Below are 16,056 nucleotides of genomic sequence, written 5' to 3' on the forward strand. Positions count from 1 at the left end.
GAGGCTCCTTCAGGATCTTCTCTATGTTATATTTTTAGAGTTTTCATTAAATTATGAAGCAAACAATATAAGAAAAAGTCAACATGAAGTAGATTACATCAGCCAACAGAGGACAGATTAGATAGTTTAGTTTTCCTTAGGGAGATAGTAGAGTGTGGTGGAAAGAGCACACCACCACTCAGAGTTAGACCGACTTAGGTTTGAATACTGTCTCTGCCCATTACCAGCCAACAATGAAAATTTATTAACCTCTCTGGACTTGGTGTCCTCCAAATGTGGGCTGATGCTGTGGCATTGAGAAAATTAAGTAAAACAAATTGTTTCCTGATGATGACTAATACATAACAGGCATCCAATACTGCATTCATTAATTGCAATAAATTATTTGGTGAAAAATGAAGGTCAAAATACATTTCTTTAAAAGGTAGAGTCTGCTTTTTGTTTTGTTTTGTTTTTGCTTTTCTATCACTTCAAATGAAGAATAAAAAGTAATGCATTTTGTTAACAGACATAATAATGTGGACTACAAAATTTCATGATGTTCTGGGAGACACAAGTACTATGTAACCTTACCAAATAATGCAATAACTTTGAATTAGTTCAGAGGAGACTTCTGTCACAGAAAGAAGAGGACAAATCCCATGCATTGAAAACTGTATCAAGACAACCTCTAAATATAAACATTGGTATTACCAATGCTCCCCAGAAAGGCACAAGCAACCAATGCTTGGGATAAAAGCCTTTCTGCCTGCTCTGCCTAGACCTGCTATTTCTTGTGTACAGTGAAGTACAGTTCACCAAAGCCCTGCTTAGCAAAGAGAAGCATGAGCTGAGCACAGGAGGGGGGCCATCTGCTAATTTCTTTTCTGGCCCAACACCTATTGGTTTTCATTGGCCAGATCTGTACTTAGGATTCCCATTCAAAATCAATGCAGGTTCATAAAACTTGTAAAAAAATATCTTTTGTATCTAAGGGAAAAGTATGGTCAAAAAGATTAACTAGTATTAATAAAAAGAGAAAAAGGCACAATTTTCTCATTTACAGTTATATTCCCAGTACACAGTGAGTTGCTCTTATTTATTAAATGAGAAAAATAAAGGAATAAATGAAGTGAACTGAGATTCCATTTAACAATATATTAACTAGGACAGGCAATTCATAGAGAGGAATATCTCTGGAATGGCAAAAAGACACCACATAACAGTGTCTGGGGACTAAAATGGGAAAACATAGGAATTAATGGGGCCATAATGCACAAACACATTATGCATTAGGATTTGGACAACCTGGTTTACTGGAGTTGCCTGAGAGAGATATATATATAGAATGAAAGATAGGAGTTTGAATGGAGTACAGCAGGCACAAAATGTCTGTATTTCACTTTGAGATTCAAATCAATGGACACAGTTTGCTGACTGAGGCACCCAACAAAAGAATTTTATGTCCTGCTGAAAGCTTGATAAAAGAATGCACATTATAAGCCCCACAGTAGAGAGAGATTTGCTCCATTTGCCAATTGAACAAAGGTTTTTTTGTTTTGTTTTGTTTTAAAGGCCAAGAACCCTTCTGCTGTGTTTGTATGGAGTTCACTCACAGTGTGGTTCATAAGGAGGAGGAGGGTCTCCACAAGGTACACACTCCATGTCTTGAAAACCAACAAGTTTTGTCTTCCTATAAAATCTAGAAGGAAAAGGAAAATAAGCCTTGTTAGCTCGTTCATCTAAGCTCACAGGTGCAATGAACAGATTATATAAATTACTGGCAGTCTCCATTACCACTTCTATTGCTTAAAAAGAAGGTTCTCAAAACTTTAAATATAGTAGTATCTTAGACAGACTTCCTTAGAAAGCCCTCTGAGCATGCAGTGAATACTTAATTTTGTAGATTTTATTCAGCCTCACTTTTTCTATATCGGGGGGGTGGGTGCTGGTGAGGAATATGAAATCAATTTAAATGATAAGACACCTTATAAATAAAGTGCTAGTTTTTAAGATTTTTAAATTCAGAGACCAAAAAAAAGTCAAACAAACCATAAAAACAATAGAAAAATGTAGGGAGGTGCTTATATAATTTTGATATGAGGACATCTTTCTAGGCATGACAAAATTAATTAATATTAATATAAATGGAAAAAGACCCAGGAGCGAGGATGGAAGAGATTAACAGCTTTGAACACACACACACACACACACACACACACACACACACACACACAAAATATTAAAGACAACTAAAGAGTAAAAACAAAGTATCAACCTAGTTAATGGGCAAAAGAAGACTGAAAAATAGTTCTAATCACAGTATTTTCTATAACTTAAGTCTATAACATTAAACTTAAAAATAATTACGGTGAAAGGAAAAAACAGGCAAAAAAATTAATCCCCGAAAGAATAACATTTCATAATTATTAATTTTCATAACTAAAACTAAAAAGAATGACGTCATTAATTTTTTTAATATAACATTAAAATGTTTAACCTCATTACTAATCAAGTAACTATAAATTGCAATGAAAATACACCATTTTTACTTAGAAAATTGAGAAAATGTTGGTGTAAGGCTAGGCAAATAGGCACATATATATATATCGTCAGTGGGAAAAGAAATTGCCACTTGTAGGAGGGCAATTGTAGGAGGGCAATTTAGCAATACGCCATAAGAACTCAAATAGTTTATTTACATTCTTTACCCAATAATTTCATTTTTTGAAATGTATCCAAAAGAAATAATCAGCTGGGTAAAACTATATGTTTAAGAATGCAATCACAGTATTGTTTATAAAAGAAAAAAAGCCAATTAAGCACAATCCCAATATCCAATATGCCCAACTACGGTAGAACCAAGGCAAAAGAATACAAGGTGGGCTTTAGAAACAATGATGCAGACCTATCATGTATAATTTTTTTAACTCATAAAATATCATTAAATGAAAATGGAAGTGTGAATAATATAATTCCATTTTGTACGAACACACTTTGGTATAGAGTCTTTCAGACTATTTACCAATTAGCTAAAGACATTTATATGTATATATCAGCACTGAAAAAATTATATATCAAATATTAACTGATTATTTCTTGATGGTGAGAATTCAAGCAATTTTCTTTTCTATAGAAAACTTCCAACTTTTTTATGACAAAAATAAAGATATGGAGAATAAATTTACAGATCAAGTCTATAGAGGACAGTTAGATGAATTTATTTTGTGAAATTGGATAATGTAGTAACAAATCTGTATAAGTTATGATTGAAACAAAATTCGCATTTGAAACTAGGTAAGTTACCTCAAATGCCCAATACCTTCCTCATTTGATCAACATTCCATTTTCATTTGACTATGAAAATCTGTCCAAATGACTAATACAATGAGTTCCCACCACATTTTAACTGAAGATATTTATTTTAGAATTTATAAAGTCAAAATCAAAGAACAAAGTTGGAAGATTCACACTTCCTGATACCAAAATATTGCAAAGCTATATTAATCGATGCAATGTGGTATTGGCATAAAGAGAGACCTGTAGACCAATGAACAGAATAGAGAGCCTAGAAATAAACCCTCATTTATATGGTCAAATGATCTTTGACCAAGGAACAAAGACCACTTAATGGGGATAGGACAGTCTCTTCAACAAATAGTGCTGGGAAACTGGATATCCACATGCAAAAGAATGAAGCTGGCTCCTTATTTTACACCATATACAAAAATTAATTCAAAACAAATTAAGTGAAAGACCCCAAACTATAACATTCCTGGAAGAAAACATAGGAGAAAAGCTTAATGACATGGAATTTGGCAATAATTCCTTGTATATGACACCAAAAGGCAATCAAAGTCATATATGAAACAGGAAGCAAAAACAAAAATAAACAAGTGGACTACATCAAACTTAAAACTTGTGCATAGCCCTAGCTGGTTTGGCTCAGTGGTTAGAGTGTTGGACCATAGACTGGAGGGTCTCAGGTTCAATTCCAGTCAAGGGCACATATCCCGGTTGCAGGTTCAATCCCTGGCCCCAGTAGAGCTTGTGTAGGAGGCAACCAATCGATGCCTCTTTCTCTCTCTCTCTTTCTTTCTCTCTCTCTCTCCCTTCCACTCTCTCTGAAAAGCAATGGAAAAATTATCCTCAGGTGAGGATTTAAAAAAAAAAGGAATTAAATAAAGCCTTGTGCATAAAAGGATACAATCAATGTACACTTACACCCAAACTCATTGAGTTGTATACATTAAATATCTTAATAAAGTGATTAAAAAAATAAGTCACACGAAATTTAGTTTTAAATTATAATAAAATAATAATGATTCCTTCTAGGATTAAAAATAAATGATACAGTCAACAGTGAAGGGCAACCTACAATATGGGAGAAAATATTTGCAAATTATATTCTAAGCTAGATAGGCACTTTTAAAACACTCTGGAAAACCTGGGTAAAATCACTGTGTGATTATTGCCTGCCTCATCCATTCATGCTGGCTTAGAAAACGATGTAATTCTAAACTAATCATATAGATAAACTGTAAAACATCATTCAAATGTCTACTCGTTTCTTACTTCCTGCATCTAAGCATTTATTTAAAGAATGAGTGAACATTGTAGAAACTAAAAATGATAGGCTCAGATGACAACAAATGAGGTTAAGCATGGGAAACACGTTTGGTGGGAGCTCCTAGGGAGACCATACCCTCTCCCACACTCCAGCAGCACACCTCCTGGGCTCCTTTTTTGTGAAAACCTAGCCTTGTGTCCTGTGCCTTCTCCCACTCTCTCTGGGCACTGCCCACCTCAGCTCTCATCCCTTAAGTCAGGCATAAGGTAGGCTGTGGACCTTTTCTTCTTCCCACCCTCTAGATGAAGAGAGCGGACATACACAGACATGCTTTTATCAAAATTGTAGAAAGGAACAATAAAGATGTGTTAGATGCTCAGTGTGTGTTCCTTGAATAGGTTTGCACAAGGTTGAAACTCTGGGTAACAATATTTATAGGTATCAGTATTTCTGAGATTTTAGACCACTACTTTTTTGTTAAATAACAGATTTATTGAAATATTTTACAAACCATAGAATCCATCCATTTAAAGTACACAATGAAATACTTAATATATTCACAGATTTATGTAACAGTCAGTACAGTCTACTGTAGAACATCTTCATCATGCCAAAAAAGAAACTCTGTACCCCATCCCCATTCTTCCAACCCCCCCCACCATCACCACCAGTCCTAGACAACCACTAACTTACTTTGTCTTTATAAATTTGCCTGTTCTGGATATTTCATGCAATGGGATCATACAATAAGTGGTCTTTTGTGAGTGGCTTCTTTCACTTAACATAATGTTTTCTAGGTTCATCCATTTTGTATCATGTGTCAGTAATTCATTCTTTTTTATTGCTGAATAAAATTCCAATGTTTGAATACACTCCATTTTGCTTATCTATTCGTCAGGTGATGGACATTTGGGTTGTTTCCACTTTTGATTACGCATAATGCTGCAATGAACATTTGTGCTCTGGCTTTTCTCTGTGGATGTGTTTTCAATAATCTTGGTTGTATATCTAAGAGAAGAATTGCTGGGTCACATGGTAAATATGTTTACCTTGTTGAGGAACTGCCAGACTTTTGCAAAGTGGCTGCACCATTTAATATTCCCTTAACAGTTTATGAGGGTTCCAGTTTCTCTGCACCCTCACCAACACGTTATTGTCTGTCTTTTTGGTAATAGCCATAGTAGTGGGTGTGAAGTATGCAGTTTTAATTTGCATTTCCCTGATTGCTAATAACGTTCAGCATTTTTTCATGTGTTTATTAACCATTTGTATATCTTCTTTGGAGAAATGCCTAATCAAATCCTATGCCCATATTTTAATTGGGTTACTTGCCATTTTTATTATTGAAGTGTAAGAGTTCTTTATATATTCTAGATAAGATAGTCCCTTATCACATATATATAATTTACAAATAGTTTCTCTAATTCTGTAGGTTGTCTTTTCATTTTTTTGATAGTATCCATTAAAGCACAAAAGATTTTAATTTTGATTAAGTCCAATATAGCTATTTTTTTATTTGGTTGCTTATGCTTTTGGTGTTAGACTACTACTTTTTGAACCTGTTTCAGTACTGAGTCATTGCATAAGGCATGCTTGAGCCACAGGCTATTTCCTATCCTGCTTCTGCCTTTTAGGTCCAGAGCATTATCTCCCCTCTGGCCTCAATAAGAGTCCAAGAACTATCACTGTGCCATTTGGTCAAAAGCACCCTAATCTTGTGGGCATGTTCTGGCCAAGTCCAGTTAGAGTCCTTCCTCTGCAGTGACTTAGAGCATGGATTGTGGCAGTAGATTCCTGGATGTGGCTCCAAACTCTACCACATACTGGCTAAGTGATCTTTCCTGAATAAACTTCAACCTTGATAGGACTTACTTTCTTCATTTTTAAGACTGTGAACATTACAGAACATAACTCACGTAAAGTACTTAGCCAAGTGCCTGGCACATTATAAATAATAAATGTTTGCTGCTCCTGTCAAGCTTCTCTTTCTGGCTGTTTATCTCTGCAACAAAGCCTGCTTTCCACAGCTCTAGGAAATCTGAATTCTCTCTCTTCCATCTTTGGTTGGTAACACAGGCTGCACTCTACACCCATGAAAGCATCCTGGTATTCTGCTTTGTCGCTCTTCCTTTTTACCTTGGGCAGTAATGCCTCTCACTCCTTAACAGATCATCACCCATGCCTCCTTGAGTCCCACTCTTAATGCAGAGTCTGTCCCCCAACTGCCTGTGTTATCTGGCATACCTATCCAATGCTTATCCAGGAATATTTAAAACTTTAAAACACTTCCTCCTGGGCTTTGCCTCTCCACCTGGCCCAGATGTAGTTCCCCTTTCTTTCCATGGCCTGAGTTCATTTTCATGCACATATTTAAGGCTTTTACTATTTACATGTGTCCACTCCCTTCTACCTCTTTTTTTCTACTCGACTTTTCTCTTCTCCTGAAGATACCCTGGTCTCTTTGCAGCTTCTTAAAAAGTCAGGTTCATGTCCACCTTGGAGGCCTGTCTCTAGTGGTTCCCTGTGTCTACAGTGCTCTTCCCCATGTATCTGCTCTGCTAACTGCTCCATCTCCTTCAAATCTTTGCTCTGATCTCCCCTTTTCAGTAATGCCTACGCTTTAGTAATGAAACTTGTCTATCCATTCCACGAGACACGCCTAATATCCCTGAGCTACTCTAGATTTTCTTTTTTTTCTATAGAAATCATCATCTTCTGCCTTTCTGCATAATTTACTTCTTTAATATTTACTGATTAGATATTTTTATACCCTTATTAGGATATAAGCTCTGCAGGAGTAGGGATCTTTGCCTCCTCACCTAAGCAATGCCTAACTTTGTTATTGTTATGATTAGCTAGTTTATTAATATTAATAATAGGAAGAGCATAAAGGGGAGGCCAAACATTGTAACTATGGTAATCTGGGCAGCTTCACCAGGAACCTACAGCTTCACGCTTTCCAGGGAACTACTGGTCCATTCCTGCAGATCACTGGGGGAAGGTATTGAACAAAGGGGGAGACGAGCACATGTGCAGTTGAAGTTGGGGTGGCGCAAGGGAGGTGTTGTTTGTCAGGCTAGCCTGGAGAACAATGGATTGACTAGGGGGGTGGGCCCCAATACAAGCCCATGAAATTTTGGGAATACATAATCCCCAAACAAAGAGCTCCCTCTCTCTCTTGTTCTCTTTTGCTCTTGTACTCTCTTGCTCTGTGCCTCACACTTGCGAGTGTACTTTCCTGTTCTCTCTCCATAGCCATGTGGCCTTAAGCAGCTGCGTGGCCCATGCAGAACCCACATGCAAGGACTGCAGCTGGGAACACAGCCTAAGCTAGCCAGATGATAAAGTGGACTGGACTTTAATATGGAACAGAAATTCTGCACAGTGGCCTTAATTCTGGCCCTGCTGAATAAGAGATTGGACTTCTTCCATGGTGAGATGGACAGAGATGGGACCTTGGAGGGGAAACCCCCCTTAATTTTACATAATCAATAAAGCTTTCTACGAAACCCCATCCTCCCATGGGGGCCTCAGAAAATTCTTCTCCCTGTGGTACCCCAAGAACTCCACTTCCACCCATAACCGCTTTACCTAAAGTAATGCTTCATGGCTGCAGGGCAAATATCTGTTGAAATGACTGAATGATCATTATTTGCATTTCTCTGATCCCCAGTGAGAATGAACATGTGTTTCCTTTTTTGTGAATTGCCTGTTCATTCTTTGGTCCATTTGTCCATGTTTTCTTTTTTATTGATATATAGGAACTCTTTATAACTTTGTGATACTACTCCTTTATTAGTATGCTCCTCATTTTATTTATAACCAGCACCTGTTACAGTCCATGGCATGGGCACCGAGAATCTAGTGGTGACTGCTGAGATGCAAAGTCATGAACCCTCAACAAATGTGTTCAGATTAATATCAGTATGCATTCACACATTTGGAAAAGAATAAGAAAAATTCCTGTTTAAAATAATGAAATAATTACAAGGGAAAGAAATCATTCAACCTACCCTGGCAAGCAGTCCCCGCAGATGGCATCTCTGGTGACAGAACAGTTTGCCTTCTGGAAGCGGTTTACCACAGCACAGTCTAGGCATGGCTTGCATTTCTGAAAGCCCCAGTCCTCCTTGAACCTGTGTAGCCGGCAAGTCACACACTGAGCATCCTCCCCATAGCCAAAGCCACATTCCTGTGGGGATTAACAGGCAATAGAAAGCTATTCAGACATTGCAAGCAAGAAAAAGGAAAGATGATGGGATGAAAGGAAGACCTGTTCTAGTAATTACTGAGTGCCAGCCTTCCTAGAGACAAAGGCAGCTCTCTAAGCAAGTTCAAATGTGTCTCCCACTGCTAATCATCTCTCTTACTATGAGAAATATACTTAAGTCATCCACTTTATTCAAGAATCCATGATCATTTGAATAATAATGGTTCTCCAGGACCCCCAATGCTGCATTATTGCAGTTTATGGCAGAATTGTGGTACTTTCCTCTTTTCTAATTAAGCCAATCTTGTGAATGTTCGGAAACTAAAGTCAGGAAAATATTCAGACTAAAGTCAGAGAATATTCATTATTCACTTACCAAGGTATAAAATAAGTACTTTGATTTCAACAGTGGCATTTTAGAAAATGAGGGTAACTCATAAGAAATTTCATAAGCTTACAAGCCTAGAAGTCTATGCAGTAGAGAGCACTCTAAAATATTTAGCAGCTTAACACTGTCTGATAGTAGGAAGATTCTTACACATTTCTCTAAAAAAACACTACATTCTTGTTTGGATAAAACTGCGTAGGTCTTAAGTGTCTCTGGATTTGGATGTCAGAACACAGTACTATTTTCCAAGAATGGGCAAAACAAACGGCTCATTGATCCACATTACGATCCTTTCCACAAGGTTTGGGAACTAAACAAATCATAGCAGATCATCTAATGCAATTATAATGCAACCATAAAAAGAATGAGGCAGATGTGTGCTTGTGATTGTTCAAAAAATAAGCTACCATACAGAATTAGAAGTATGATCTCATTTCTTACAAAACATTGATAACTTGTAACATTAAAAATGTTACAAAACATTTATTGGGTGCTTACTCTATGCCAAGAATTTTAGACATATTATCTCATTAATTCATACTCCTTCCCAATGAGATAAGCACTATCATTATTCCGATTTCACAGATGGAAGTATGGAGCTTCCCAGAAGGTATGTGTTAGACAGACATGTGCACAGTAAGGATGATGGGCCAGGTACAGAAACTCACCAGGACAGAAAGCCCCAGATGCCCAGCAAGGGGCAAAATTGGGAAAGCAAAAACCTTGTCCCCAGGATAACCTATCTTTCCCTAGCATATCGCTGATCATGTAGTTTAGAACCCCTGAGCATTCCTCCCTAAAGATAACATCTAGGCCTCAGTTGTATTTCAGCTCCAAGCCCAGAGAAGCAGCAAAACCAGACAAGTGGAACCCTGGCTGCCTCAGGAGCAGACAGATACATTGACTAATGACCCCTTGCCCTGACACCGACCAATCAGTGGAGGACAAGACCTTGAAAGAGCACACCTGGAAAGCTGATGGATATTCTATTGAGACACTACTCTGAGACCTCTCCAAAGATTCCCACCTGCAAGAAAGAGATAAATATGCTCAGGACAAAGGACCCAGTGTGTGCTCCCCACCAGGAGAGCAAGCCAGCGCCATCTTCTTCCCCTTTCTTCCCTCCCAGGGGACCCCACAAGACTTGCAACCAGGGGAGCAATGGGCAGCAGCAGTTTGTCCCGGGCTAATCCCCTGAACCTGTCTCCAAGGCCCCCTTCTCTCTCTCTGACTTCTCAGTGAGCCAGAGCAGCCCAGCCTGGGCTCTCCTGTTCCTTCTTCTATGCACCTTCCTTATCTCACCATCCTAAGTATACTTTTGCTGCCATCATGGAGCCTATATCCTTTGACTCAGTGCTCTGCAACGGGATGCCTTTGGATATCCCCATCCCCCATCCCCTTTTCCTTAAATAAATTCAACGTTTCTTTATTTACCATCTGGATGGCTATTTAGCCTGCCCGTACACACCACTGACCTTAATGTTTCAGTATGTACCTTAACCAAGGTGACATAGCGAACGTTAGAACCAAGATTTGAATCTACACAGCTTAATTCCAGAGTCAGACTTCATACCACTACACTGTAGAGTCTGCCAGGTACTTCATCTGACACATACATAGGAAGATGTCTGAAAGATTACATAACAAATGTTAACACTGGTTATCTATACTTTGTGATAGTTTCTATAGAACATTGGTCATTAAAAAAAAAAAGATAGCAGCCTAAGAACTACAAGAAGAATATGTATGCAGAGAGCATGCTAAGCAAATCCACAAACAAGGCTGGATGCACAGAGGGAGGAGGGGCTCTGACAAAATCCCTCAGAGACTCAGCCTCCTGAGATATAAACTACAAATGCCAGAATGCAAATCCTAGCTAGTTCAAAATTCCCAATTTTAAATAAAATTTATATATTTTAATTTCTTCATCCATACTTATATATATAGTCAACGAGGCAATACTTATTGGCCAAAAACTAAATCAAAACTAACACAAAGGACCGTGTTTCCTGTACTCAACCAACTACTCAATAAATTATATTAGTAGTAACACATCAATCTAGATTATTTTAATTTTTAATTTTTATTTTTTTACTAATGAACTCATTTACATTTTGGAAGAGTGACACCTTCCTTCCTCCTTTTATTTACTCTGCCTTTCAAATGTATACCATGAACAAACACAACAAAGCCTGGGCAATAAAAAAGCAGAAGGCCAACCACTTCTTCATCCTGAGTGCTCTAGCTACACAATTGTTCTAAACCAAAGCACAGACAGGAGGAGGAAAAAACCCAACCATTTGATTTGAAGAACTAATTCACAAATTAGAATTTCTTTAAAACTGTTAATAGGAATAGGTGGAATTATGAGTTACTTCTCAATTTTTATAATTCTGCAATAATATAGTTTTTTTGCAAAAAGCACCCATTATTCTAGTAATCAGAAGAAAAAAAATAAAGATATCCACAAAGAATTTCTTGGGTCATGTACAGTACTAGGTCATTGTGGGGAGGCCAATGTGTTGGGTTGTTTTGGTGCTCTGTCCATAGGCAGTATGGTTCTGCAGGGGGAGAAAGTGTATTTGTGCTGAGCACTTTAGTTGTTGAGAAAGCCCAGTTTATCCAAAGGATTTCTTTAAGTATAGAAGGGAGTCTCCATCCTGTCTCCCAGGGTCAAGGCGAGCATGTGACCGTTGGGCGGTGGGGACCTTGCTGTTCACAGCCTCAGCATCTCCAGGTCAAAGGTTCACACAAAGGCAGTGTTTCAAAATCATGACTGATTCAGGCAGCCAGGACTGAATCACATATACAATGTGATTCAGTAAGGGTCACATATACAATTTAAAACACAACAAAGAAGGGAAAAAGGAAGAGTAGAAGGAAAAACAAAGGGAGAGGAAGGAGAAAGAGATGGAAGAGGTATTAACTGGGAGTAAATGTCTGACATTTTGTTTTTCAAGCCAAGTTGATAGAGGAAGAAAAGTGTGTATTTTCGAAAGATTCATGAGTTTGAATGCCAACTCTGCCACTTGTCAGCTAAGTTATTTCGGGAACTCAGTCTCTGGTCCTCAGTCTCTTTATCTGTGAAATGGGGATAACACCTGTCCTGCAAAGTTGTTTTGAGGAATAAGCAGGACAACCTATTAAGCCTCTATACTGTAAATGAAGCACAGAGTGGGCATTCATTAAATATATGATACCTATGGCAATTATTATTTTGGGTTTTCTACAACCCAATAAACCAACTTTCCTGGTTAAAGCATAATCACTGGGGAACAGGGAATCTTCAGACCCCAATTCTTTTCTTACTTAATTTTTTAATTTTAATTTTAATTTATTTATTTATTTTTAATTTTATTTTTGTTTGAAATATTACAGATGTCCCTTTTTCTCCCCAATGACCCATTCCACCCCGTCCCATGTCCCATCCCTCTCCCCAGTCCCTCTCCCCACCATTGTCCGTGTCCGTGGGTTGTGCATATATGTATATAAATTCTTTAGTTACTCTCTCCCCCTCCACCCACCCGCCCTCCTCCATCCCTCTGACATTCATCAGTCTCATCTATGCTTCCATGTCATTGAATCTATTCTGTTCATCAGTTTATTAAGTTCTTTAGATTCAGGGTTACCTAAAACATTACTTTACATCTAAAACATTTTTACTGAATAAAAATTTTTCTAAAATGAATTGCAATTGCCTGCCTTTTAAAGAAAGGTAGCTAAAATATAATTTAACCTTCTCTGATTGAGCCAACTGCTGCACTGTGCTGTAATACAAAAACACAGGGACCCCTGTGTATGTGGGCAGTTCTGCTGTTTTTACACCCCTGCCAGGCAGTCAACTATCATTTCCTGTTCTTGCTGAGTGTCACTGTCTCCAAGGATTCACTTCCTCTCTCCATTCCTAAGAAACTAGATTAAATGATCCAAATAGAAATAAACTTGAAAAAATATAAATGGGTGTACTGATGATTTCATTGCTTTTGAAAAGGATCATAGACTTTAGTGCTGGGGGGAACTCTGTACTTATTTTTTGATACCTGACTGTATTCTAGAGTTTACATTGCTCACAAGGACTATTTTAACCAATGCATTTTTGCCATAGATCATTTTGGGTCATTTGCATGTCATCATATTTTGTAGAATGAGGATGCCATGGAAAAAAAATGGGGGAGGGAGGTCTATTCTACACTAGCCCAAAATCATGCACAGAAAGAAAGGCTCCCCATGCATCATAGTTTGCCTTCATTATCTGGGTATCGACTTACTATTTCTACTTAGAGTTTATGTTTTGGTGACAACAATAATAATCTTTATGGTAGAGTTAGGTGAGGGGTTGAATAAGGCTTTATATCAATTACTAGCACAAACAATGCTACAATGTACTGAGCATGTACTATGAACCATATAATTTCCTGGGAACTTTCATAGAGATTATTTGGGGAAATGTTATTTAAATATATTTTCTCTAAAGTATTTGCCAATCTAAAAAAGATAATATTAGAAAACCAGCCTATTATTTTTAAACTTTTAAAAATTAAATAGCTTGCATTCTACATGTTAAATTAACCAGAAAAATTAAATTAATTTAAAATTTAGAGAAGCTTACTTCTAAGAAATTAAATTACAATATAGTGTACAGGGCAGCACTCACTTTTAGAATGGACTGTGCTATTTCTAAAGTGCTAGAAAAACAGAAATCCACGCTATAAATTAAACAGCATATATGTATGTTCCACCAAGATTAGGAATCTGTGAATTTGGAGGGATGCTCAGGGGGGTCGGTGCCCCTAATCCTTGCGTTGCTCAAGGGTCAACTGTATATTTTAAATTACCCCCAATATAAATGTCTATTTGATGTTTTTATTTCATTCAGTAAAACTAGGTGGTTAAAATACCTTGAAATCTTCCCCATTAAGTTTAATAAATACCTACGAAGAGAAAAATAAAGGACGCTAGAGACCATTTCTTTCCCTTTCTCTTTATCACCTTTTATACTGTAAAATTATTATAACGCACAAGATTTAAAAAAAAAAAAATGCACATTCCTTCCCATCTCTAGTCTCTGATTTCCTACTCCCTCCACACAGGCAAACACTGTTAACAGGTTTTGGGATAACCTGCCAGAAATATCCTCTGTGTGCTCAACTGTTCTGCAACTAATTTTTTTGTTGTCCCCACTCAAACCATCTTGGAGAGTCCCTCTAATCAGCACGTGGAGAATGTCCCATCACATGGCTGCAGCTTCACCGACTCTGCAGGAGATGCCCTTAACCATCACTGTGTGCCAAGGGTTGGGACACAGAGAGGAACATGTCTGGTTAATTACACCAGCGTGCATCATTGAACTAATTGTGGATTTAATAGAAAGAGTATCAAATCTTTGGGGACTTTTCTCTCAATACTTTTTAATAGAAAGGGCCAATTTCCTTAGGCATAGTACTTTCTGTGGCCAGCTATTATACCACATCTGGGAATAGAAGAAAAGGTTTGAGTGAGTTTTTGGTGAAATAAAACAGAAGGAGAGAGTAGGCTAGCCATGCAGTGTTCAGGCTTAGCCTTTTGACAGACTCTCTCCTTGACTAAACTCTACAGTCTCCTCTGAGCCATTTTCAACAAGGCCTTGTTCTTAGCCTTGTCTGCAAGAGCCCAGTTGCCCAAAAATCCTGTCAAGTCGGTTTACCTAGAATCTGCACCACCACCCCCGGCCCACCTCATACTGATTGCCCTCAATATCTGATCAAATTTCCTCATGGACCACCCCCCCAGGCAAGGTCTGAGCACTCTGGCTTGCCTTCAGCAGCAATCCCGTTAGGTCTGTTTCACCTTAGTAACGTTCCACACTGACCCTGCTCCTTAGTTATAAACCCCCACTTGTCCATGTTGTGTTTGGAGTTGAGCCCGGTTCTATATGAGGTCTCTTTTCCCCTACAGCAATAGTTCTTGAGTAAAATTTGCTTTCATTGCTTAACCTCTTTTCTGCTCTTTGACACTTTCCCAGTTGCACCAGGGTTCTCCCTCTCATTATTTCATGAGAAGGACTCTGTGGAGTGTGGTGTGTGTGTGTGTGTGTGCGTGCGTTGGTGAGGGAGGATAAGGAGGGTAGGAAAGAGTAAGTCAGTCACTGGCCTGGGCTTCAGAATAAGATACATGTGTTTTATTCTTGGGGAACATGGTCTGCCATTAATATCAATGGTAGAAGTGTACTTGGGCTTTAAAATAATCCTATAGTCTTTATTTCTGAAATTATAACCTGGTACTTTAAAAGCTTAAAGGAAATACCTGAAAAAAAAAATACCTGAATCCCTGAAAAAAATCTTTTTACTAATAAACTTTGAGGTGAGAAAATAGATACATAAATTTTTAAAAATGCAATTTTAAAAAAAGCATTGCTGTAGGGTTCCTACTTCTGAAAATCATACACTAACTTAACAATCCTTTGTACTTGATATTTCCCTCTACCACTTTTTCCCAAGAGCCTATCATAGCACCTGGGATTGACAAAGATTCTTTGCTTAATCAAACTTTAGTCAGGTTCCTGAACCTTCTCCTAGGCCCATCGGTACACTCCCTTGCAAAATCCAGTTTTGGCAAGAATCTCACTAAGTCAGTTTAACCAGAAGCTCCCATCCTCAATATATGATAGGGTTCCTTATCCTTCACCATCCCCAAGGTGATGCCTAATCACTGTGTTAGGCTGTTTTAGCCAGAACCCCCCCCCTTACTCCTGATGTTTCCTCTTAGTAATTTTCTGTGCACTAACCCCCACTGGCTATAAATTTCCCCTTGCCCATGCCATATTTGTAGTCAAGCCCAATATCTCTCCCTATTGTAAAATCCCATTGCACTAGTCCCTATACCTACTGCAAAGGTCCTGAATAAAGTCTGCCTTACTATTTTTGGTGTTAT

At 38.0% G+C, this 16,056-nt stretch overlaps 1 protein-coding gene across 8 annotated transcripts in view; it reads right to left on the minus strand.

Moving 5' to 3' along the window:
- The window catches only part of TNFRSF19 (TNF receptor superfamily member 19), a 93,795-nt gene that overhangs the window by 51,184 nt on the left and 26,555 nt on the right, over window positions 1-16,056 (minus strand). For 7 of the 8 annotated variants that reach the window (XM_081127178.1, XM_081127182.1, XM_081127176.1 and 4 more), the window contains 2 exons: window positions 8,563-8,741; window positions 1,596-1,681 (listed from right to left, as the gene is read on the minus strand). In XM_081127178.1, the coding sequence (XP_080983304.1) occupies window positions 1,596-1,681; window positions 8,563-8,741 (265 nt within the window). The remainder of the gene's footprint in view (window positions 1-1,595; window positions 1,682-8,562; window positions 8,742-16,056) is intronic. The other variant, XM_081127181.1, reaches the window with a different exon arrangement.

The sequence above is a fragment of the Miniopterus schreibersii genome (genome assembly GCF_964146895.1).
Source record: "Miniopterus schreibersii genome assembly, chromosome: 2".
Taxonomy (NCBI): Eukaryota; Metazoa; Chordata; class Mammalia; order Chiroptera; family Miniopteridae; genus Miniopterus; species Miniopterus schreibersii.